The 25,244-nt window shown below is 45.0% G+C and overlaps 2 protein-coding genes across 3 annotated transcripts; both read left to right on the top strand.

Annotated features, from left to right (window-relative positions):
* The first annotated feature begins 790 nt into the window (after positions 1–790).
* Positions 791–8,653, top strand: prdm9 (PR domain containing 9). Of its 2 annotated transcripts, XM_063004031.1 has the most exons (6): positions 791–954; positions 3,669–3,782; positions 3,872–4,143; positions 4,226–4,293; positions 5,343–5,533; positions 5,652–8,653. In XM_063004031.1, the coding sequence occupies exons 1-6, from the start codon at positions 939–941 to the stop codon at positions 7,493–7,495; spliced, it is 2,505 nt and encodes an 834-aa protein (XP_062860101.1). In that variant the 5' UTR covers positions 791–938; the 3' UTR covers positions 7,496–8,653. The 2 variants fall into 2 exon arrangements, with proteins under 2 accessions (XP_062860101.1, XP_062860102.1); XM_063004032.1 differs by lacking the exons at positions 791–954; positions 3,669–3,782; positions 3,872–4,143 and having other exon boundaries at positions 4,227–4,293; positions 5,343–5,519.
* A 3,125-nt stretch (positions 8,654–11,778) lies between these two features.
* On the top strand, positions 11,779–24,377 carry lmf1 (lipase maturation factor 1). Its single transcript, XM_063004000.1, has 11 exons — positions 11,779–11,995; positions 13,455–13,764; positions 13,848–13,858; positions 16,021–16,169; positions 17,463–17,528; positions 19,435–19,602; positions 20,473–20,653; positions 21,479–21,632; positions 22,261–22,444; positions 23,562–23,674; positions 23,838–24,377. The coding sequence occupies exons 1-11, from the start codon at positions 11,779–11,781 to the stop codon at positions 24,010–24,012; spliced, it is 1,728 nt and encodes a 575-aa protein (XP_062860070.1). The 3' UTR covers positions 24,013–24,377.
* Positions 24,378–25,244: the final 867 nt, after the last annotated feature.

Here is a 25,244-nt window from a genome sequence, read left to right as displayed (position 1 = left end):
TGCTGGAGTTTTTAAACACCGTGTCCACTCACTGTCCACTCTATTAGACACTCCTACCTAGTCGGTCCACCTTGTAGATGTAAAGTCGGAGACGATCGCTCATCTATTGCTGCTGTTTGAGTCGCTCATCTTCTAGACCTTCATCAGTGGTCACAGGACGCTGCCCACGGGGCGCTGTTGGGTGGATATATTTGGTTGGTGAACTATTCTCAGTCCAGCAGTGACAGTGAGGTGTTTAAAAACTCCAGCAGCGCTGCTGTGTCTGATCCACTCATACCAGCACAACACACACTAACACACCACCACCATGTCAGTGTCACTGCAGTGCTGAGAATGATCCACCACCTAAATAATACCTGCTCTGTGGTGGTCCTGTGGGGGTCCTGACCATTGAAGAACAGTATGAAAGGGGGTAACAAAGCATGTAGAGAAACAGATGGACTACAGTCAGTAATTGTAGAACTACAAAGTGCTTCTATATGGTAAGTGGAGCTGATAAAATGGACAGTGAGTGTAGAAACAAGGAGGTGGTTTTAATATTATTGCTGATCTATATATATATACTGTATATAACATAACCACAGTTCAGTATGATATGATATAATATTTTTTGCAAGTCAATGCAAAACATTTGCAAGGTAGTGTAGAGTCATAACCTTTTTAAAGTCTTCAAATGTCTTTTAAAAGATATAAGGGGGTCAGAAACTCGGGTAGTCAATGACTAACTGACAGCAGACTGCAGGTTAATGGTGGTAATAAAGCGATTCTCTCCGGTCACTCAGTACAGAGGAAGAATTCGGCTCAACTTCCTTTTGTTGAGGGAAGCTCCAGAACTTCCAGCGCTTCAGGAGAGCCAGAGAAGAGCTGCAGGTCTCACATGGAACCAGTTTTATTCACATTAAAGCTTTATTAATAAATAAAATCCTTCAACTTTCACCATGTCTGACGGTACCGGTAAGTCACGCGTTTTACTCCCGTTAATGCGCGGCGAAATGCGCTGCTAACTCAGCTTAACCAAAATGCTAACCCAGTTAGCAACTTAGCATTCGAAACAATCTTGGTACAGCCTACTTTACCAGAATAAACCTTACATTCCTGTTAATTCTGTTAGCCTTAGATATCTATCATTTATATCTGTGTCTGTCTGGTGAACAAAACTGCCCTAATATCGGTGGAAATGTTTCCAAATTATGCTTTTAGCATGTTAACGGTTAGCCTGTTAGCACTAGTTTACGTGCTAATGCTAATTATTAGCGCTGGTTTGGCCGTGAGATGTATGTTGTAAACACATCACTAACACTATAAAATACTAAAACGTCGTTATTATATTATAATGTCACTTTATAGGAAATGTCACCTAGTTAAAATTGAAATTAGAAACCCTTCCTCTAATCTAATCGTTTCTGCAGAGCTGAATTTTGCTTTTAATAACGTATTTACTGGCGTAATCCTACATTATTTATTTACTTTCTTTACTTAGTGTATTTTAAAATAGCAGGATATTTTATTTATGCTGCCTAGTCACATTTATTCAACTGATATTAAAACCTACTACTCTAATTTCCTTCAATATCAATAAAGTGTCTATCTATTTATCTGTCTATCTATTTATCTGTCTGTCTGTCTATCTATTTATCTGTATCTATCTGTCTGTCTTCTATCGGTCTATCTTTCTGTCTATCATCTATCTATCGGTCTATCTATCTGTCTGTTTAGCTATCTGTCTTTCTGTCTGTCTGTCTATCTATTTATCTATCTGTTTAGCTGACTGTCTATCTGTCTGTCTATCTATCTGCCTATCAATCTATCTGTTTATCTATCTATCTGTTTATCTATCTATCTGTCTGTTTATCTATCTGTTGATCTATCTATCTGTCTATCTGTCTGTCTATCTATCTGCCTATTCATCTGTCTATCAATCTGCCTGTTTATCTATCTATCTGTTTATCTATCTGTCTCTCTGTCTATCTATCTGTCTATCAATCTGTCTGTTTATCTGTTTGTCTATCTATCTATCTATCTATCTATCTATCTATCTATCTATCTATCTATCTATCTATCTATCTATCTGTCTAATAGTCTGTAAGATCTAAAGTTGGGTTACGTCACTTATTAGACTTTGTAAGATTTAAAAATAAATTGCCTTAATGAAAAACTACACATAATTCAGCGCTTTTATCATCTACCGTACATAACAGTGTGAAAAGATTTAAGAAAACTGAAGAAATCGCAGTCCAAGTGGGGCAATCAATGCAGAATACTTGTGAGGGAACACTATCACTACTTTCTCTTTAACCACGGTCCTTTAGGGCCTCCAGGTGATATTATATTACACTTTTATGCTAGAATATATCTTTTAACAAGGTTTACCGTAATGCTGACTTTTTTTGTGCATGCTTTTCTCTCACTATACATCCAACATGATTAGGCACTGGTCTTATGATCATATCTAAACCCCCCAAAAAGTCCCTTTCCCCCAACTTCGATGCAAAAAAATGCACCAGTGGACACACCACAACCACCTAAATTCATCATCACCTATAGCCTTTGTTTTCATTATAACTGCTGAATAACCCAAAGTGCACAGGTAATCAACTATGAGCACAAATAACAGATTCTGTAATCGACAGACTCATATTATCATATAGTATTTATTTTTAATGATTGTTCTATTCTTGTAACACTTGATTTTGTAGATCGTTTTCACTCACTGATTAAGACCATGCTGCAAGTTGTTGTAGCTCATCTGATAAGACTATTTTTTATTAAGTAATTGAAGCAAGAAGCAAAAGAACATAGAGAAAGGAAATTACAACTGCGCTTTAGTCCGCCGAATCTTCCTGATGTTGTGGAAGAGGAACCGACACCATCTTGTCATGCTGGCTACACACGGAGAGAAGGTCAGCTGGTTATCCAGAACAACACCAAGACTTCTTACATTATCAGATGGTCTGATCTGGGAGTCCTGGGTTGGAGACTGATCTCCAGGAATGAGTAACAGCTCTGTCTTGCTGGGATTGAGTTTTAGATGATGAGCCGACATCCACTGTGAGATATCTCGCAGACATGCTGAGATGCGAGCTGAGACTCGTGTGTCTGAAGGAGGAAATGACAGAACGAGCTGAGTATCATCTGCATAGGAGTGGTAGGAGAAGCCATGGGAGGCTATGACCTTACCCGGAGAGCGGGTGTAGATAGAGAATAGAAGTGGGCCAAGTACAGAGCCCTGAGGAACACCGGTTGAGAGAGTGCATGGAGGGGATATAGATCATGAGCGTCCTCATGAACCTGAGAGAATTAGAAACAACCTTCCACTGAGTGGCGCCGCTTTTAGAACGAATTTATAACGATACTGAGTCAGAAATTAAATGAACCACCCACAACGGCTTGAAACGAGACGTCCAGATGAGGTTCATAAGCCAGTACAGATCCTTTAGTGTTTTCTTCCTCGCCTCACCTTCAGTCTCTACACTGATCGTCTACTATGACGTCTGTGTGGTCCATGAAAGATCTAAATGACCGACACGTACACAGTCATACGTAGACCGCATTTATTTTATATATTTTTTGATTAATGCTCGAGGGAGGTTAGCCATGACCGCATGCAGTCAGATCAGTGGGTTCGGAAAGAGGACGGTCGCTTGACCTTGTTTGTTGATTGTTTACAGGACCGCCTCCGGGTGAGGACAAGAATCTGGAGGTACCCGGTGCTGTGACGGTTTGCAATCTAGAAATCCAGGAAAAGAGCCACCAAGAAGATGCTTTTAATGATGAGCACTTCTGTAAGTCTTCTCTTTATGTTCTTCTCGTCATGGCATGATCATTTCGATTCCCGTCTCACTTCGTTTCTCCTTGTTGTTGTTGTTTACAGACTGCGAGATCTGCCGTAAACAGTTCATCGATCAGTGCGACGTCCACGGCCCTCCGTCATTCACCCCGGACACGCCCACGCCCCTGGGCGTCCCCCAGAGAGCCCTTCTTACGCTCCCTCAAGGCTTGGTCATCGGTCGATCCACGACTCCCGAGGCCGGTCTGGGGGTTTTCAACCAGGGCCAGGTTATTCCTGTTGGAATGCATTTCGGACCTTTCGATGGAGAGGTCAGCGGTCAGGAGAAGGCCGTGGAGAGCGCTCATTCCTGGGTGGTAAGTGTGGAATTAACTTAGGATGTTTTAATATATTACATTCATGACTTCAGTAGTAAAACGTCTGTGTTTGATGTCTCAGGTGTGTCGAGGACGCGACCAGTGTGATTACATTGATGCAGAGAGGGACACTCACTCAAACTGGATGAGGTACGCTTGCATACCCCCACAAACTTACCCATTCTTTGTGGTAAAACCAATCTGTGGCCACTTCTTATCACCTGCCAGTTTTTGGTTCCCACATAAAACCGTATCATACAGTATCAGGGACTGAACTTGTAGCTTAGAGGTTAAGGAACCGAACCAGACTAGTAATTAAAAGGTCACTGGTTCAAGCACTGTTGGACCCCTGAGCAAGGCCCTTAACCTTCAATTGCTTAGACAATATACACTGATCAGCCATAACATTAAAACCACCTCCTTGTTTCTACAATTACTGACTGTAATCCATCTGTTTCTCTACATGCTTTGTTACCCCCTTTCATGCTGTTCTTCAATGGTCAGGACCACCACAGAGCAGGTATTATTTAGGTGCTGGATGATTCTCAGCACTGCAGTGACACTGACATGGTGCTGGTGTGTTAGTGTGTGTTGTGCTGGTACGAGTGGATCAGACACAGCGGCGCTGCTGGAGTTTTTAAGTACCGTGTCCACTCACTGTCCACTCAATTAGACACTCCTACCTAGTCGGTCCACCTTGTAGATGTAAAGTCAGAGACGATCGCTCATCTATTGCTGCTGTTTGAGTCGCTCATCTTCTAGACCTTCATCAGCGGTCACAGGACGCTGCCCACGGGGCGCTGTCGGCTGGATATTTATGGTTGGTGGACGATTCTCAGTCCAGCAGTGACAGTGAGGTGATCCACTCATACCAGCACAACGCTCACTAACACACCACCACCATGTCAGTGTCACTGCAGTGCTGAGAATCATCCACCACCTAAATATTACCTGCTCTGTGGGGGTCCTGACCATTGAAGAACAGCATGAAAGGGGGTAACAAAGCATGTAGAGAAACAGATGGACTACAGTCAGTAATTGTAGAACTACAAAGTGCTTCTATATGGTAAGTGGAGCTGATAACATGAACAGTGAGTGTAGAAACGAGGAGGTGGTTTTAATGTTATGGCTGATCGGTGTATTTATGCATACATATATGGACAAATAAAACCTTGAACTTGATGTTTCTCTCTCCTCAGGTATGTGGTCTGTTCTCAGAACGAGAACGACCAAAATCTGGTGGCCATCCAGCAGAGCGGGCGCGTTCTGTTCCGCTCCCGCCGCCCCATCTATCCCGGGCAGGAACTCCGAGTCTGGTACGGAGAAGAGTACGCCCGAGATCTCAGCAGCACCTGGGATAAGATCTGGGATAAGAAGTGTGCATGTATAGGTACCTTCACCACCAGTCTCACTGCTTGTCATTCCTGTATTGAAAGCTGATATGAGTGTTTTGTAGTGGTTGTATATCCTAATTGTATATTTACAATTTTGTATTGTATGTTTTTTAGGAAGGAGCAAGGAGCCGGCCTCACAGGTGTGCCTCTGCCCCTACTGCCAGTACTCCTTTCCGACGGCTTATTACCTGCACAGACACGTCAGGCGCTCCCACCCCACCGAGTACCCCAACCTCCTGGAAACCCAGAGCCTCGAACTCGACGAGCAGGCGCCGGCGGTGGACCCGGATCAGTGCCTGCTAGCCTCCGACGCCCTGTCTCCATCCCAAATGCAGCCGGTCTCGAAATCCACCGGCCTGGCGGATAAATCGGGTGAAATCGACGGTTCAGAGGCCGGCGAGACGGACGAGACGAGGAACAAGTGCGGGGACTGCGGGAGGGCGTTCCTGCGCGCGTGCCACCTGAAGAGGCACCAGCGCACCATCCACTCGAAGGAGAAGCCGTACTGCTGCAGCCGCTGCAGGAAATGCTTCAGCCAGGCGACCGGGCTCAAGAGGCATCAGCGGACCCACCACGAGGACGGGGAGAAAGAACCCGGCGAGACCCAGCCGACGGGAACCGGGGACGCCGCGTCGAACATCTACCCCTGCACCGAGTGCTCGTTCTCCTTCGTCACCAAACTCAACCTGTACAAACATCTGAAGAGGCACCACCACGGCGAGTACCTGAAGGTGGTGGAGATGGACTCCTCCGAGATGTCGCAGGCCGAGGACAAACACGACGCGCCTTATGAACCCCCGACCAAGCAGCGCAGGTCTGCTCCGAACCCTGGCGCAGACGGGGGTCAGAACAAGAGAGCGTCCACCGGGCGTCCGCGAGGCAGGCCGCCCAAAATAAAGAAGAAAAACGCCCAGAAAGATCAGGACGGGCAGAGCAACGGTCCAGAGTCCGTCCAGGCTCCCGCCGACCCCCAGACTCCGGCCGTTCCACCAGAGGGCGACGCAGGAAGCGAGCAGCCCCAGGAGACCCCGCCCTCCTCTCACGTGTGCGGCGAGTGCTTGAGAACCTTCAGCCAGCTCCATCTCCTGAAAAGCCACGAGTGCATCCAGCAGGGCGACGGTCCTCACGGCTGCTCCCACTGCGAGCTCTACTTCAACCGCCTGTGTAACCTGCGGCGGCACGAGCGCACCATCCATGCCAAGGAGCGGCCCTACTGCTGCACCCTGTGCCTCAAGTCCTTCACCCAGTCGTCCGGCCTGAAGCGCCACCAGGAGAGCCACTCGCGCCGCAGGGCTCACCGGCAGAGCACGGCGCTGGCCAGCGCCACCATCTACGCCTGCGCCCACTGCCCGTTCTCCTTCACGGCCGAGCGCTACCTGCACAAGCACATCCGGCGCCACCACCCGGAGATGAGCACCAAGTACCTGAGCTTCGCCGAGGGCGACGTGGCGCCCAAAGAGCACAGCTGCACCCAGTGCTCCAAGACTTTCCAGACCATCCGCGGCTTCAAGAACCACGCCTGCTTCCGCCAGGGGGACCAGCTGTACCTGTGCCCCGACTGCGGCAAGGCCTTCAACTGGTTCAACAGCCTGAAGCAGCACCAGCGCATTCACACGGGAGTGAAACCGTACGCCTGCGCGCAGTGCGAGAAGAGCTTCGTGCACTCGGGGCAGCTGAACGTGCACATGCGCACGCACACCGGGGAGAAGCCCTTCCTGTGTGCCGAGTGCGGAGAGAGCTTCAGGCAGTCCGGCGACCTCCGGCGGCACGAGCAGAAGCACTCGGGCGTCCGGCCCTGGCAGTGCCCCGACTGCGGGAAGAGTTTCAGCCGGCCGCAGAGCCTCAGGGCGCACCAGCAGCTCCACAAGGGCACCAAACTGTTTCCGTGCACACAGTGCGGGAAAAGCTTCGCCCGCCGCTACCATCTCACCCGGCACCACCAGAAGATGCACTCCTGACCAGGTGGAACTCCTGACGTGATGGAATTCGCTTAGCAGACTTTGCGGTTTACGTTTGCATGCCAGGGCGATTGATAACGATGCCATCTATTACAGAAATCAGCCGCGTTAAGAGATTAGTTGCGGCCGGTCGTTCAGCAATGCATTTAATGCATGCACGTCTTTTAAATCTGCAAAATCTACAGAACCCCAGGCGCTCCCACCCTACAGTCTATACAGAACCACAAAGCAAATTGAATTAAGCGTCAAGGGCGTCTGTTCCCGAAGCACGCTGGGGTCAAGCAATTTTAATAAAAAGCAAATTCTAAATGAACTGATCCTGATGGATATGACAACATGCTTATAAAAGTGTGGATGATGTCTTCATATCCCCAGTTTTGTCCTTTCCAGTTCCCCGTAGTGCCGCTTGCACCGTCCCGCTTTGGGCTGCAGTAGGGCCTCAAACTAGGGCCAGTTTCAGAGTGGCAGAGTGCAGGACAAACCCAGCACGACCTCTGCTAGCACATTAGAGCGTCCACATTATTTAACGAAGGCTTAAAGCTCCAGATCTCTGGATTGGTCATTTATACACCGATCAGCCATAACATTAAAACCACCTCCTTGTTTCTACACTCACTGTCCATGTTATCAGCTCCACTTACCATATAGAAGCACTTTGTTGCTCTACAATTACTGACTGTAGTCCATCTGTTTCTCTGCATGCTTTTTTAACCTGCTTTCACCCTGTTCTTCAGTGGTCAGGACCCTCAGCACTGCAGTGACACTGACATGGTGGTATGAGGGAGTTTTTAAACACCGTGTCCACTCACTGTCCACTCTATTAGACACTCCTACCTAGTCGGTCCACCTTGTAGATGTAAAGTCAGAGACGATCGCTCATCTATCGCTGCTGTTTGAGTCGCTCATCTTCTAGACCTTCATCAGTGGTCACAGGACGCTGCCCACGGGGCGCTGTCGGCTGGATGTTTTTGGTCGGTGGACTATTGTCAGTCCAGCAGTGACCGTGAGGTGTTTAAAAACTCCAGCAGCGCTGCTGTGTCTGATCCACTCACACCAGCACAACACACACTAACACACCACAACCATGTCAGTGTCACTGCTGAGGGTCCTGACCACTGAAGAACAGGGTGAAAGGAGGTAACAAAGCATGTAGAGAAACAGATGGACTACAGTCAGTAATTGTAGAACTACAAAGTGCTTCTATATGGTAAGTGGAGCTGATAACATGAACAGTGAGTGTAGAAACAAGGAGGTGGTTTTAATGTTATGGCTGATGGGTGTAGGTGGTGTGTACTAGTATTAGAAGTGTAGCAGTGTTGCTGATGTAGAAGCAAATCGGTCATTAATCACAATGCAGGCTTTATTTGTAATAAAATATTACCAATGATAAATAATAAAGAACTTTACACACAGCTGGAAATAACGCTCGCTTATCGGTGCATGCAGATGTTTGGAGTGAATCTAAATGCTCACCTGACTGTCGCTGTACAAGATTGTCAAGCAGGCAGCACGGTGGGTAGCACTGTCGCTTTACAGCAGGAGGGGCCTGGGTTTGATTCCCAGGCCTGCAGCCAGGTGCTTTCTGTGTGGAGTTTGCATGTTCTCCCTGTGTGTGTGTGTGTGTGTGGGTTTCCTGCAGGTGCTCCGGTTTCTTCCCACAGTCCAAAGGACATTTACATTTTCAGCATCTAGCGGACACTTTTTATCCAAAGCGACTTACAGAACTGTGACAGTATACAGTCTAAGCAATTGAGGGTTAAGGGCCTTGCTCAAGGGCCCAACAGTGGCAACGTGGGGCTTGAACTGGCAACCTTCTGATTACTAGTCAAGTACCTTAACAACTAAGCTACTGCGCATCTGGAGCTACTCGAAAGGACAACTGGAGCTACTGGAAGTTTGAAAGTGTGTGTGTGTACGCACCCTGTGTTTCCTAGCTTTCACCCAATGAATCGGACCCACAGAGACCCTGACCAGGATGACACGATGGTAAACAGACAGTAAATGAATGAATGAAGATTCTCGAGCACGGTCAGCTGGTTAACGCTCTGTGCTTCATGAGAGTTTCTATTTTTAAATGTACTCCTCTTAGTTTGATTTGTTTTATATATAAATGTTAATACAAAAAAATCAGTTTAACATGAATAAACCTTAAACATTGTTAAAGAAAATGATATTTGCAGAAGTGTGTACACGACGTGTCAAACTGAAAAAGTGAGATGTTTATTCTGCCTCTAACGTTTGCAGTTTATTTTGTAGGTTTGATTTACTATTGGTTTCATCTTATATGCCAAAAATAAATGTTTTAAAAACTCACATGATCACATCTGTACTTATATGTACGTATATACTGTATATACACACACTAATAAGCCAAAACATTTAGGCTACCTGTCTAGAAATCAGCCATAACTATGGTCAGGACCACCACAGAGCAGGTATTATTTAGGTGGTGGATGATTCTCAGCACTGCAGTGACACTGACACGGTGGTGGTGTGTTAGTGTGTGTTGTGCTGGAGTTTTTAAACACCTCACTGTCACTGCTGGACTGAGAATCGTCCACCAACCAAAAACATCCAGCCAACAGTGCCCCGTGGGCAGCGTCCTGTGACCACTGATGACGGTCTAGAAGATGACCGACTCAAACAGCAGCAATAGACGAGAGATCGTCTCTGACTTGACATCTACAAGGTGGACCGACTAGGTAGGCGTTTCTAATAGAGTGGACAGTGAGTGGACACGGTGTTTAAAAACTCATACCACCACCATGTCAGTGTCACTGGAGTGCTGAGAATGATCCACCACCTAAATAATACCTGCTCTGTGGGGGTCCTGACCATTGAAGAACAGGGTGAAAACAGGCTAAAAAGATATGCAGAGAAACGGACTACAGTCAGTAATTGTAGAACCACAAAGTGCTTCTATATGGTAAGCGGAGCTGATAAATGGACAGTGTGTGTAGAAACGGAGGTGGTTTTAATGTTATGGCTGATCGGTGTAAATACCTGCATTATACACCAAATGTAATAACATCCCTGTACAAATGTCTATTACATGAAACAATAATTTTGACTGGTCAGAGCAAAGATGTAAAGAATCACTGGTCCCAGAACATGCGAGGTAAGCCCTGTAACATAACAGTACACTTTACTTTAAATAGAAAAGGATTTCTGTGGTTATTTCATGCATTAAATAAATTGCGACACTTCTAAAGTGACACTGGCAGATTTCTAGGCCACCAAGTGCCATTAAATCATGAGTTATTATGCTAATATAACTCATATTCCACTCATCACATCATATTCCAGCAGATCCTGTAAATATCTCATGAAGACACAAGTGACCCCAAAGCCACAGAGGACTGGATCTCCTGTGTAGAATGTGAGCTGTGGTGAAGTAAATGGGATCATGGATGATGATTGTTGGTTATGTCTGCAGAGAGTGTGTTCAGGAGCAGCCCCGGTTCTGGACTGCTTTGCTTGGGGGGGCAAAGACACAATTTGGGGGGGCAATGCCCCCCTCAGCCCCCCCCTAGCGCCGGCCCTGTTCAGGAGGGTTTAGATTTAGGGTCATGTTAAAATTTCTTTACGTTTATGTATAGGTGGTTTACACATATTAGTTTACACTTATTGTAATGAATAAGTTATGAAGTTATGAGGGTTCTGTAAAAAGTTTCTGCACTTTTGTACAGTAAAAAACTTCAAAAACAAATAACATCACTTTCCTACATCGTCGCCTTCCGGTGCATTTTTCCGAATTCCGAATGCTTTTGTTATATATACATATATACATATACAGATGTTCAGTACAACGAAATTCTTTCTTTGCATATCCCAGATTGTTTGGAAGTTGGGGTCAGAGTGCAGGGCCAGTACGGCTGTACGGGGCCCCTGGAGCAGACAGGGTTAAGGACCTTGCTCAAGGGCCCAACAGTGGCTGCATAGCAGAGCTGGGATTCAAACTCTTAATCCTACCCACTAGGCTACCACTGTCCCTAACTTTATTGCTTCCACTTTGAAAACATATAACACAATATTAGGAAGGTGGTCATAATCTTATGCCCAATCGGTGTTTACCCAGAACTATTGTTAAACGATGCATTTTAAAACTGTAACTGGGTTTTTCTTCCTTTTTATGTTATATATAATAATGTATTTTATTCCAAAAGTAAAAATTGTACTTTTATTTAATATTAAATCGTTATGAAGGAACCAGAAGCTTTCCTGAATCGACTGTTGGAGCGTCGCTCACCGCGCATGCGCAGACAGCGCGCCTGCACCGCACTATGGCGACTTCCAGTCAGAATTTGGAACCTGCGATAAGAAAAAGAAAACGAGAACCTGCGAGTCCCCAAAATCATCCAGATATCACCAACCAGCCCCCTGTCAGGGGTACCGAGGTGCACCATGACACACCCGAGCCTAAAGAGAAGGTTCGGCTCCGAACAGGGACTTTCTGGCTCACCAGGATCGTGTTACTGCGGTTCATTAGTTTCATCTACTGTAAGTTTCACTTTATACTTCACTCGAACACAAACCCTTCTGATTCATGAACTTAGGGTGAGCATGATTCGGTTTCCTAAAAAGAGGAGCATGGGGGGCAGCACAGGCAGACCGGGGTCAGTAGTGGGTGAGAGGTTTAGGGAGTGTGTGGATGTGGGTGGTAAGGTGGCAACATCCATAACAATAAAATGCAGGACATTAGACCCCAAACATGAGGGCATCAGATCCTAAAAAGGAGGAACATCAGACCCCAAAAAGGAGGGACATCAGACCCCAAAAAGGAGGGACATCAGACCCTAAAAGGGAGGCATCATACCACAAACATGAGAACATCAGATCCCAAAAAGAAGGGGATCAGACACAAAATAGAAGGACATTAGACCTCAAAAAGAAGAACGTCTGACCCTAAAAAGAAGGACGTCAGACCCCAAGAAGAAGGAACATCAGACTCCACAAAGGAGAGCATCAGATCCTAAAAAAGAAGAACGTCAGACCCTAAACAGGCGGGCATCAGATCCTAAAATAAAAGGAGGAACATTAAACTCTAAAAAGGAGAACATCAGACCCCAAAAAGGAGGAACATCAGACCCCAAAAAGGAGGAATATCAGACCCCAAAAAGGAGGAACATCAGACCCCAAAAAGGAGGAATATCAGACCCCAAAAAGGAGGAACATCAGACCCCAAAAAGGAGGAACATCAGACCCCAAAAAAGAGAACATCAGACCCCAAAAAGGAGGGCATCAGATCCTAAAAAAGAACAACGTCAGACCCTAAACAGGCTGGCGTCAGATCCTAAAATAAAAGAAGGAACATCAGACCCCAAAATAAAAGGGGACAACAGACCCCAAAACTGAGGAACATCAGATCCCAAAAAGGAGGAACATCAGACCTCAAAAAGTAGAGCATCAGACCCCCAAAGGAGGAACATCAGACCCCAAAAAGGAGGAATATCAGACCCCAAAAAGGAGGGCATCAGATCCTAAAAAAGAACAACGTCAGACCCTAAACAGGCTGGCGTCAGATCCTAAAATAAAAGAAGGAACATCAGACCTCAAAATAAAAGGGGACAACAGACCCCAAAACCGAGGAACATCAGACCCCAAAAAGCAGGACATCAGATCCTAAAAAGGAGGCATCAGACCACAAACATGAGAACATCAGATCCCAAAATAAAAGGAGGAACATCAGACCCCAAAAAGGAGGACATAAATTACGATTGTTACAAGCGTCCGGTTTGCTCCCTAAGGAGGACAAATACGTGTCCGGACAGGCATTGGACGGACACCCGCCCTAAAACCGGACGTATGGGCACCCTAGCAGTGGGTGAGAGGTTTGATTCATGTGTAGTGTGGGTGGTGGGGGGCAGAATATTGACGCATGGCCTTTAAAACATCACAGCTCTGGTATTTATAATAATATTTTTATATGAACGTGTTTATTCACCTGTTTGTTTTTAAGTTGTTGCCTTCGGCGTGGCCTACAACCAGAACAAGCAGCTGATTGGTGAGAAGGGCCTGATGCCCAGCAGAGATTACCTCCGCAGTGTCAAGCGCTACGTCGGTGGTAAGATCGGCGTGGCCGCTCTCTCGTACACGCCCTCCATCCTGTGGTTCATGGACTGGGAGGACATGGACGGGAACCTGGACGCCGTGGCCCTGGCGGGACTGGCGCTGTCTGGATTCGTGCTGGTATCGGGGAGGGCGAACATGCTCATCATGGCGGCGTTATGGATTTTGTATCACTCTCTTGTGAGCGTCGGACAGCTGTGGTGAGTGGTCAGTACACGAACGCTGGTCACTTAGATGACCATTAAGAATCTGTTTCTTAATGCTCTCTCTCTTTTGTTTGCAGGTATTCCTTTGGTAGGTACCCCTTTTACGCCCTCTGACGCTTGATGAGCTGCCTGCATGATATCAGTATTTTATTTTTGTTTGCCAATTTAGTCATATCCAATTCTCGATTGTGAATCCACTACCACTTACACAACCCTAGATCTGATCAAGGAGAGTCAGATCACCACACGCCCCCTCTAACACGTGTCCAGTTGTAGTTGTAGCCTAGTGGTTAAGGTACTGGACTAGTAAGCAGAAGGTTGCTGGTTCAAACCCCACCTCTGCCAGCTTGCCACTGTTGGGCCCTTGAGCAAGGCCCTTAAATCTCAATTGCTTAGTTTGTATACTGTTAATTTCTTGTGAGTAAATGTCCAGTCTGTGGCCACTTCTTATCACCTGTCAGTGTTGGGTTCCCACACAGTGGTGTTTTACATACGGAACACACTCATGCACGGGTTGTCTGTCGCAGTGGTCAAAGGCCCTGTTCGACCTTCCCTCCCTCAGACACTGCCAGTTGTGTTTGTTATGTGGGGACGCCATGGTGCCGGACGGCGCCCATGCTGAGATTCAAACTACTCCCTGCAGTGGTGTGCTAGCATGTTAGACCCCAGTGCACCCATGAGGGAAGTTGTAGTGGTTAAGGTACTGGACTAGTAGTCAAAAGGTTGTTGGTTCAAGCCCCACTACTGCCAGGTTGCTGCTGTTGGGCCCTTGAGCAAGACCCTTAACCTTTAATTGCTTAGACAGTATACTGTCACAGTACTGTAAGTCGCTTTGGATAAAAGTGTCTGCTAAATGCCTAAAACAGGGGTGGGGAACCTCCGGCCCTTGGGCCCCGCTCAATCAAATGTGGCCCGCCATATATTTCCTAGATTTTATTGTCTGGGCTTTATGCAATTAATTACACTTTAGACGAGACAACAGACATAACAAAAACGAGTTATGTTGCCACAACATCATTGGCCCCAGATATTTCACAGCTGGTCAAGACCAAACATTCACAACCGTCACATTGAAATGATGATAAGGTAAGTCTGAGATCAAATATAAACACTACATACCATCAGCATCATGTATTTATAAAGCCTGTATTATTTGGCTGTATGTTGTGTCATTGTAGTCTGTGACCCGTGACCAGATATGTAATTATTAATCTGGCCCTCAGTGGGTAAAAGGTTCCCCAGCCCTGGCCTAAAATGTAAAAATGTATATGTAATGCACCCCAGTGTTTCATTTTTTAAGTCTTTATGAAGTCCTGAATTGTTTTATAGATGTCAGAATGTTCCGTAAATGGAAAATAAACGGTGTAAATAAAAACTATTTCATTTCATTTTTAATTATGCGGTGTGGGTTCCACTGAAACACTGGGCGTGAGGCAGGAAGACACCACCGACAGGGCGTTTATCCATCACGGGGCTTCAGCCACCGCTTTCCCAACCAGCCGGTCGATAGCACTCGCTGAGATTCAAACCCAGAGCTCGGCGGTAGTGGGCTGGTGTACCAGTTTTATTTAGAACATACATTTACATTGCATTAGAGGACTGACAGACGAGGACCTTGCAGAATGCATTGATGAACTGTTGGATACGACGCCCTAAATCTGAGCCCTAGTTAAGCTGTAGATTAAACTACACACTTGATGTGTCTTTTGTGGAGGAGGAGGAATCAGTCGTGTCTGAGAGACGCTTATAGTCGGGATTTAGCTCCATCTGATTTCTACCTTTTTGGATACTGAAAGAAGCTTTAAGGGAAGAAGATTTTCATGTGATGTTGATGTGAAAGCAGCGGCGCATCAGTGGCTACAAGCTCAACCACAAACATTTGTTGCTGACGGTGTTAAAAAGTTGGTACGACACTGGAAAAATGCATTGGAAGGCGACGATGTAGAAAAGTGAGTTTGTTCTTAGAACGTTCTTAGAAAGTTCTTAGAACCCTCGTATTTATCAACAGTAACATACATCTTGCGCTGACTTTTCCTCAAACAAAAGCTTTTCAGAATCATCCATCATTTAAAAGGCAGGACCTGGATATAAACAAAAAAGTGAAGGACGTTTATTTAAATAATATTTCATGCAGCACAGTCAGTGTGGGAACCTTTATGAAGGGCGTATGACGTTGTCAGGATGTTGTGGTGTGTGTGCATGTATGATTATTGTGTGTATATAAATGTATATCCGTGTGTACATGTGCAGGTTGGGAGAGCCAGCTACTGGAGACTGGATTCTTGGGTATTTTTCTGTGTCCGTTATGGAGTCTGTCACTGATGCCCCGTCAGTGCCCACCTTCCCTCATCTCCATCTGGACCTTCCGCTGGCTCATAGTGCGAATCATGCTGGGGGCGGTAAGTGTTCCACTCTGTCCTACCTATATAACCTGTGTAGTCCTCATCTAGTCCTCATTGCTTTATTGACAAAGCTCCTGCTCGGTGAGTTTTCAGTTCTCTCATTGTGGCCAAAAATACTGGCAACCCTATATACAGCGATGAGGCATAACATTATGACCACCTTCCTAATATTGTGCTGGTCCCCCTTTTGCACTGTGTATTCTGACCCCTTTCTATCAGAACCAGCATGTCGCCGGTTTCCCACTGTTCCTTCCTTGGACCACTTTTGATAGATACTGACCACTGCAGACCGGGACACACCCCACAAGAGCTGCAGTTTTGGAGATGCTCTGTCCCAGTCGTCTAGCCATCACAATCTGGCCCTCGTCAAACTCACTCAGATCCTCACGCTCGCCCATTTTTCCGGCTTCTAACATCAACTTTGAGGATAAAATGTTCACTTGCTGCCTAATATATCCCCCCCACTAACAGGTGCTGTGATGAAGAGATGATCAGTGTAATTCACTTCACCTGTCAGTGGTCATAATGTTATGCCTACTCGGTGTGTAAAACTGTATACACATATATACCTACGAGGTATATACGACCTTCTTCTAAAAGTGTCAGCACCTTTTTTATCTCTATTTATTAAGAATTTAAAAACAACCTTTTCTACATCGTCGCCTTCTGATGCATTTTTCCAGCGTTGTACAAACTCGTTTTTGGTTGAGCTCAAAGCCACTGATGCGCCGCTGCTTTCACATCATCATCACATGAAAATCTTCTTCCCCTTAAAGCTTCTTTCAGCTTCCAGAAAGGTGGAGATCAGATGGAGCTAAATCCCGACTATAAGCGTCTCTCAGTCTCTCAGACACGAGCGATTATTACTCCTCCACCCTCACCACTTATAACCACAATATACATGTGTGGAAACTTTTTGAAGATCCCACATATATAAACACATACATATACATTTTCAGGGTTGATGCTAAATCTGGTATAATTCCACACAGAACTCCTATTTAACAGACAGGACCCACCTAGTCCAACATCCACCATGTTGACTGTCTTAGTCAAAGAAACTACATGTACTAAATGTACTTTTATGATGCCGTGTTGTATTTCACCACCTAGAACCACTTATATATACATTTTGATGTTCCTGTGAGGTCTTTGCTTCTTCTTTTGTTCTTTTTGAGAGTTGTTGAAAGATGCACCCACAGCATCAAACTCGTCAGTGTTAAAATCCTAAACCTGAGGAAAAGTTCTGCTTTAATTTCAGTTTGGTTTAATGGTCGTGTTTTTCTTTAGGGTTTGATCAAAATAAGAGGAGATCAGTGCTGGAGGGACCTGACCTGCATGGACTATCACTACGAGGTGTGTGAAGTCAAATGTATTTACATAGCACATTTTTATGATGAGCATTAAATTAAAGCAGCTCCACAGAAATACAGGTCCTGTAATGACCTCGGGGGTAATTGCGGGGGTAAATGACTCCACAGTAATTGCGCAAAGCTCTTCTGAGGTGCTCTGATGTTGTCAAAATACAATTTGCACACGTTAAATATAATTAAAATAAAACACCTACTGGATTACTAAATGGATTTCAAATTATTTAAGAAGTTTAGGGACACCTCTCAGTTTCATTAGATCTTCCTCAACAACATTTAAGTTGTAATTTTCATCATAGCTACACTTCAACTATGAGAGACAAAATGAGAAAAAAAAATCCAGGAAATCACATTGTAGGATTTTTAAAGAATTTATTTGTAAATTATGGTGGAAAATAAGTATTTGGTCACCCACAAACAAGCAAGATTTCTGGCTCTCTTCTGTTTGACCTCGTTATCTGTATAAAAGACACCTGTCCACAGCCTCAAACAGTCAGACTCCAAACTCAACCATGGCCAAGACCAAAGAGCTGTCGAAGGACACCAAGAAGAAAACTGTAGACCTGCACCAGGCTGGGAAGAGTGAATCTACAATAGGCAAGCAGGTTGGTGTGAATAAATCAACTGTGGGAGCAATTGTAAGAAAATGGAAGACATACAAGACCATTGATAATCTCCCTTGGGGTCAAGATCTCATCCCGTGGGGTCAAAATGATCATGAGAACGGTGAGCAAAAATCCCAGAACTACACGGAGGGACCTGATGAATGACCTGCAGAGAGCTGGGACCAAAGTAACAAAGGCTACCATCAGTAACACACTGCTCTAGAGGAGATCTGCATGGAGGAATGGGCCAAAATACCAGCTACAGTGTGTGCAAACCTGGTGAAGACTTACAGGAAACGTTTCACCTCTGTCATTGCCAACAAAGGTTATGTTACAAAGTGTTGAGTTGAACTTTTGTTATTGACCAAATACTTATTTTCCACCATAATTTACAAATAAATTCTTTAAAAATCCTACAATGTGATTTCCTGGATTTTTTTTTCTCATTTTGTCTCTCATAGTTGAAGTGTAGCTATGATGAAAATTACAGACCTCTCTCATCTTTCTAAGTAGGAGAACCTGCACAATCAGTGGCTGACTAAATACTTTTTGACCCCACTGTATCTACGTTCAGGTGGAGCTGTTTCAGTGCTTTTAGACACATTTATGTAATCATTTTTATTTACATGTACAGTTTAAATGCTTTCTATTATTTTTTGTCCTCTTTTTCTCCTAATTTCCCCCCCAATCTTCTCCCCTAATTTAGACGTATCCAATTACCCTGATTGTGTTACGCTTTACCTAAACCGATACAGCCCTCCACTGCTGACCGAGGAGCTTCGCAACCGACACACGCCCCCCTCCGACACGTGTGCAGTACCGACTGCACGAGGCGAGTTCATATGTGGATCAGCCTTGTTCACGGAGAGCCACACCCTGGTCAGCATTATTCCCCAACTCAATCAGTTGCACCAGTTATGAGGAACCCTGGTCCGACTTCCCACCCTGAACAACAGCCAATTGGCAGAGCTGAGATTCGATACGATGTATTCGAAATCCCAGCTCTGGTGCATGCTTTAGGTGATTTAATGGTTTGTAACCCTTGTTTTAATCTGGTTTATAATTGTTTTTCAGAAATGTAGGTGAAAACAGACTTAATTTTTTGGTATCGCTCCTGTTTTGTTCTAAAATACTGCAGAGAGCACATGTGTGGGAGGGGGCGTGTGTTAGTCACGACCCTCCTCGGTCAGGAGTGGAGGTCTCTAGCAGTAGAGGGGAATCGGATACGACTAGATTTGGAGGAAAATTGAGGAAAATGTATTAAAAAGGGATTCCTTATTCTCACAGACGCAGCCTGTTCCCAACCCTGTCTCGTACTTCCTGCACCACTCTCCGTGGTGGTTCCATCGCTTCGAGACGCTCAGTAATCACTTCATCGAGCTCGTGGTTCCTTTCTTCACTTTCATGGGTCGACGCATGTGCATGATCAACGGAGCGCTGCAGATCATATTCCAGGTGATGCTACATAATATTCCACTCATTCATTTATTGGCTGTTTTCCAGCACCTTATTCTGGTCAGGGTCACGGTGGGTCCGATTCACTGGGGGAAAGGTAGGAAACACACACACATTCACCTAGGGCAATTTTATATCTTCAGCTATCCTGACTGCACGTCTTTGTACTGTGGGAGGAAACCGGAGCTCCCGGAGGAAACCCACACAGACACGGGGAGAATATGCAAACTCCACACAGACAGGACCCGGACCGCCCCACATGGGGAACGATCCCAGGAACTTCTTGCTGTGAGGCGACGGTGCTACCCACCAAGCCACCGTGCCACCCCACTTAGTTTTTGAGTTCAGTGTTTAAATATCTGCTGGTTTAGGAAACCAGTGTGATACAAGAGACGTTATAGCCTAGTGGTTAAGGTACAGGACTAGTTATCAGAAGGTCACTGGTTCAAGCCCCACCACTACAAGGCTGCCACTGTTGGGCCCTTGAGCAAGGCCCTTAACTCCTTAATTGCTTAGACTCTATACTGTCACAGTATTGTAAGTCACTTTGGATAAAAAGCGTCTACTAGGTGCCCAGGTGGCGCAGCGGGAAATTCCATTAGCACACCAGCTAAACTGACTACGATAAATTGGGAGAAAATGGGAGAAAAACGCACATATACATACATACATATATATACATTTCGAAAATGTAAACAACAGAGCTTAGTTGTTCAAAACTTTAGATCAAATCTGTTATTGCATGTATTTTACAGTGAATGTTTTGTAATCATTAAAATAACTTCAAAAATGATTGTATTTTTTAAGAACCAAGCAAACATATTTTCTTGTTTGTTCCTGTGTGTGTGTGTGTGTGTGTGTGTGTGACAGATAGCTCTGATCATCAGTGGAAATCTGAGTTTTCTAAACTGGTTAACCATCGTACCCAGTCTGGCATGTTTTGATGATGCAGCTTTATCCTTTCTGTTCTCGTCCACTGGGAAACCCAAACAAACGTTACTGAAGATACAGAGCGAGGAGGCGGCAGGAACAACAACACCAGCAACTAGAGGTAAGTGTGTGTGTGTTAGACTGTTATTAGCCAACATACACCGATCAAGCATAACATTATGACCATGTCCTTGTTTCTACACTCACTGTCCATTTTATCAGCTCCACTTACCATATAGAAGCACTTTGTAGTTCTACAATTACTGACTGTAGTCCATCTGTTTCTCTACATGCTTTGTTACCCCCTTTCACCCTGTTCTTCAATGGTCAGGACCCCCACAGGCCCCCCACAGAGCAGGTATTATTTAGGTGGTGGATGATTCTCAGCACTGCAGTGACACTGACATGGTGGTGGTGTGTTAGTGTGTGTTGTGCTGGTATGAGTGGATCAGACACAGCAGCGCTGCTGGAGTTTTTAAACACCTCACTGTCACTGCTGGACTGAGAATCGTCCACCAACCAAAAATATCCAGCCAACAGCGCCCCGTGGGCAGCGTCCTGTGCCCACTGATGAAGGTCTAGAAGATGACCGACTCAAACACATCTACAAGGTGGACCGACTAGGTAGGAGTGTCTAATAGAGTGGACAGTGAGTGGACACGGTATTTAAAAACTCCAGCAGCGCTGCTGTGTCTGATCCACTCATACCAGCACAACACACACTAACACACCAGCACCATGTCAGTGTCACTGCAGTGCTGAGAATCATCCACCACCTAAATAATACCTGCTCTGTGGGGGTCCTGACCACTGAAGAACAGGGTGAAAGGGGGCTAACAAAGCATGTAGAGAAACAGATGCACTACAGTCAGTAATTGTAGAACTACAAAGTGCTTCTATATGGTAAGTGGAGGTTTTTATTAATAATGGTTGTGTTTTGTTGAAGGTATGTGTATAAGGCGTGTGGTTAACGTGACTCTGGGAATTTTAATCGCCTATCTGAGTGTTCCTGTGGCCATAAACCTTCTGAGCCCTAAACAGGTGATGAACACTTCATTCGACCCTCTACGTATCGTCAACACTTACGGAGCTTTTGGCAGGTGAGGCTCTCTAAGTGAAGCTCGTGATTCATAATAGTAATAACAGTAATAATAATAATATAATAATGATACTATATGTGTGAAACTGTTCTTGAATGCTTATTATACTGTATATTCTAAATCCACTGCTGCTTGAACCACCCTGTTTTGGCAGAGGAGAGCCGCAAACTATAGACATACCCCCTCCTATGCCCACAGTCCTCTGCTGCTTCCTACTGCACACAGAGCCGTATTGCAAACGGAGAGGCACACTATGCTCGTGACTACCACCCACCCCCTCAGCCGTGTACTCGAGTCAGGACCAGTCGTAGATATTGCAGCAAGGAGAAACCCCTCAGAAAATCCCTCGGACTCGGACAGTTGTGTCTTGTTGATGCTGGTTGGATGTCGGTAGCACTGCTGAGATTCGAACCCATGAACTCGATTACTCCTCAGTGGTGTGTTATTATGTTAGACTGCTGCTTCACCTGACCTCCCTCCCCATTCCCACATGTAATGCAATTCACTGTGACTGTGTTTTATTCCCAAATTTGAACCTGTAGTTACGTGTGATAACATACCCGTGCCCTATTCTGTGCCCTTTTGTTTTTACATCCACTCGATCCACTCAAACCCCAAACCATGAAAGTATCACTAAAGAGCGAACAGAGGTGGTGCTGCAGGGAACGCTGAGTATGAACCACTCTGATGAGGGTGCTGTGTGGGAGGAGTACGAGTTCCTCTGTAAGCCTGGAGCTGTAAACAGAAGACCGTGTCTCATTTCACCCTACCACTACAGACTGGACTGGCTCATGTGGTTCGCTGCCTTTCAGGTAACAGAGCTGTATTCAGCTTCAAATTAATTTTTTTATTATTTATATAATCAGTATTATTTTAATTAATGTGTATATAATAATTTTTAATCATCAGCATTATTATTATTGTTAATATCAGTATATTATCATCAGTATTAATATTATTATTATTATTATTTTTATCATCATGACCAATAATATTATTATTTACACTGATCAGCCATAACATTAAAACCACCTCCTTGTTTCTACACTCACTGTCCATTTTATCAGCTCCACTTACCATATAGAAGCACTTTGTAGTTCTACAATTACTGACTGTAGTCCATCTGTTTCTCTGCATGCTTTGTTACCCCCTTTCATGCTGTTCTTCAATGGTCAGGACCCCCACAGGACCACCACATCACAGGACCGCTCACTGTGTAAGTCGCTTTGGATAAAAGCGTCTGCTAAATGCTGAAAATGAAAATGAATGAAATGTGTGTTGTGGATCAGACACAGCAGCGCTGCTGGAGTTTTTGAAACACCTCACTGTCACTGCTGGACTGAGAATAGTCCACCAACCAAAAATAACCAGCCAACAGCGCCCCGTGGGCAGCGTCCTGTGACCACTGATGAAGGTCTAGAAGATGAGCGACTCAAACAGCAGCAATAGATGAGCGATCGTCTCTGACTTTACATCTACAAGGTGGACCGACTAGGTAGGAGTGTCTAATAGAGTGGACAGTGAGTGGACACGGTGTTTAAAAACTCCAGGAGCGCTGCTGTGTCTGATCCACTCATACCAGCACAACACACACTAACACACCACCACCATGTCAGTGTCACTGCAGTGCTGAGAATCATCCAGCACCTAAATAATACCTGCTCTGTGGTGGTCCTATGGGGGTCCTGACCATTGAAGAACAGCATGAAAGGGGGTAACAAAGCATGTAGAGAAACAGATGGACTACAGTCAGTAATTGTAGAACTACAAAGTGCTTCTATATGGTAAGTGGAGCTGATAAACTGGACAGTGAGTGTAGAAACAAGGAGGTGGTTTTCCAGTATGAGGGTTTGCTATTTTATACTACTGTGTTATATTTAATGCTTCTTTTTTAATTACTGCATTAATTCTTTATTTCTTTTCTGTTAGACGTATGAACAGAATGAATGGCTTATTCAGTTAGCAGGTCGACTCTTAGCCAATGATTCCACAGTGCTGTCTTTAATCGAGCACAATCCATTCCAGAAGAAGGAGAATCCCCGGTAAGGCCGAGAACAATGTTCTTTTATTTTATATAACATGTCCATTGTGCATATACGTATATCATTAATACTGTGTATTATATCACTAAAACTCACCTAACACACATGGTTATCATGTCTTTCCTCAAACTGTACACATTTCTCCTTTTTTGACTATTTTCAGGTGGATTCGAGGAGAACACTTCAGATATAAGTTCACCATGCCCGGTAGTGCCGCTGCTGCTCAGGGAAACTGGTGGGTTAGGAAGCGGATTGGACCTTACTTCCCTCCGGTTAATGTGGAAGGTCTCCGGAGGTACTTTCAGTCGAGGAACTGGCCCCAACCCGACAGCTACTGATCACACACATTCGCTTAACTGTTCTGGACCATTCAGCAGTGTGGCAATGTGACTCAAATGTATAAGCAATATTTATTAGACAAGATTCTGGACCTTCAGAACATTTAACCGGCTAAAATACTGCAGATTTACACACAATTGTGCTGCAGATTGGATTTTAAATTAATGTAATTGCAATGATTCCATGTTTGGTACCTGAATGAATGTTGAAATATTCCCATAAAACATGATATGACTTTAGACTGCACACACGTCACTTGTTAATGCTCAAGTGCAAAGTCATGTGTTGGCAAACAGAGAAATATCTACTGACAATGAGAATGTGAATTCTATTTGAGTGTATTTGTAATAAATGTAGACTGAAAGACTGACTTGTTTTCTTCAATAATAACCTACATATGATCTATTTTATTACAAGTACATTTTAGACCCTTGTATTAGGAGTGTGGTTAGTTACCATTTTATGTCATTGCTTTAAATGTGGGGGGAGAGAGTTTCAATTTCAGTGTGTAAAGGCCAAGGACGCAAGCTTAAGCTGAATGCTCGTGATCTTCCATCCCTCAGACAGCACTGCATCAAGAACCACAGCTGATATAACCACATGGGTGAGGGATTAGTTTATCAAACCTTTATCAAGCTCTACAATACAGAGTTACTGCATTAATCATACTTAACACTTTACTGTGCAAACAAGAAGCCTTATGTTAACCATGTCCAGAAGCGGCGTTGACTTCTCTGGGCTCGGAGGCATCTAGGATGGACCATCACACAGTGGAAACGTGTATTGTGGTCAGATGAATCAGCATTCCAGGTCTTTTTTGGAAAAATGGACTCTGTGTGCTCCGGACCAAAAAGGAAAAAGTCCAAAAGTATGTCATGGTATGGGGGTGTGTCAGTGTCAGGGTGTGTCATGGTATGAGGTGTGTCAGTACCAGGGTCTGTCATGGTATGGGGTGTGTCAGTACCAGGGTGTGTCATGGTATGGGGGTGTGTCAGTACCAGGGTGTGTCATGGTATGGGGTGTGTCAGTACCAGGGTCTGTCATGGTATGGGGTTGTGTCAGTACCAGGGTCTGTCATGGTATGGGGTGTGTCAGTACCAGGGTGTGTCATGGTATGGGGGTGTGTCAGTACCAGGGTGTGTCATGGTATGGGGTGTGTCAGTACCAGGGTGTGTCATGGTATGGGGGTGTGTCAGTACCAGGGTGTGTCATGGTATGGGGTGTGTCAGTA

This window comes from Trichomycterus rosablanca, chromosome 10, assembly GCF_030014385.1.
Source record: "Trichomycterus rosablanca isolate fTriRos1 chromosome 10, fTriRos1.hap1, whole genome shotgun sequence".
NCBI lineage: Eukaryota > Metazoa > Chordata > Actinopteri > Siluriformes > Trichomycteridae > Trichomycterus > Trichomycterus rosablanca.
The sequence above is the reverse complement of the archived record's forward strand: the minus strand, read 5'-3'. Positions and strand labels throughout refer to the sequence as shown.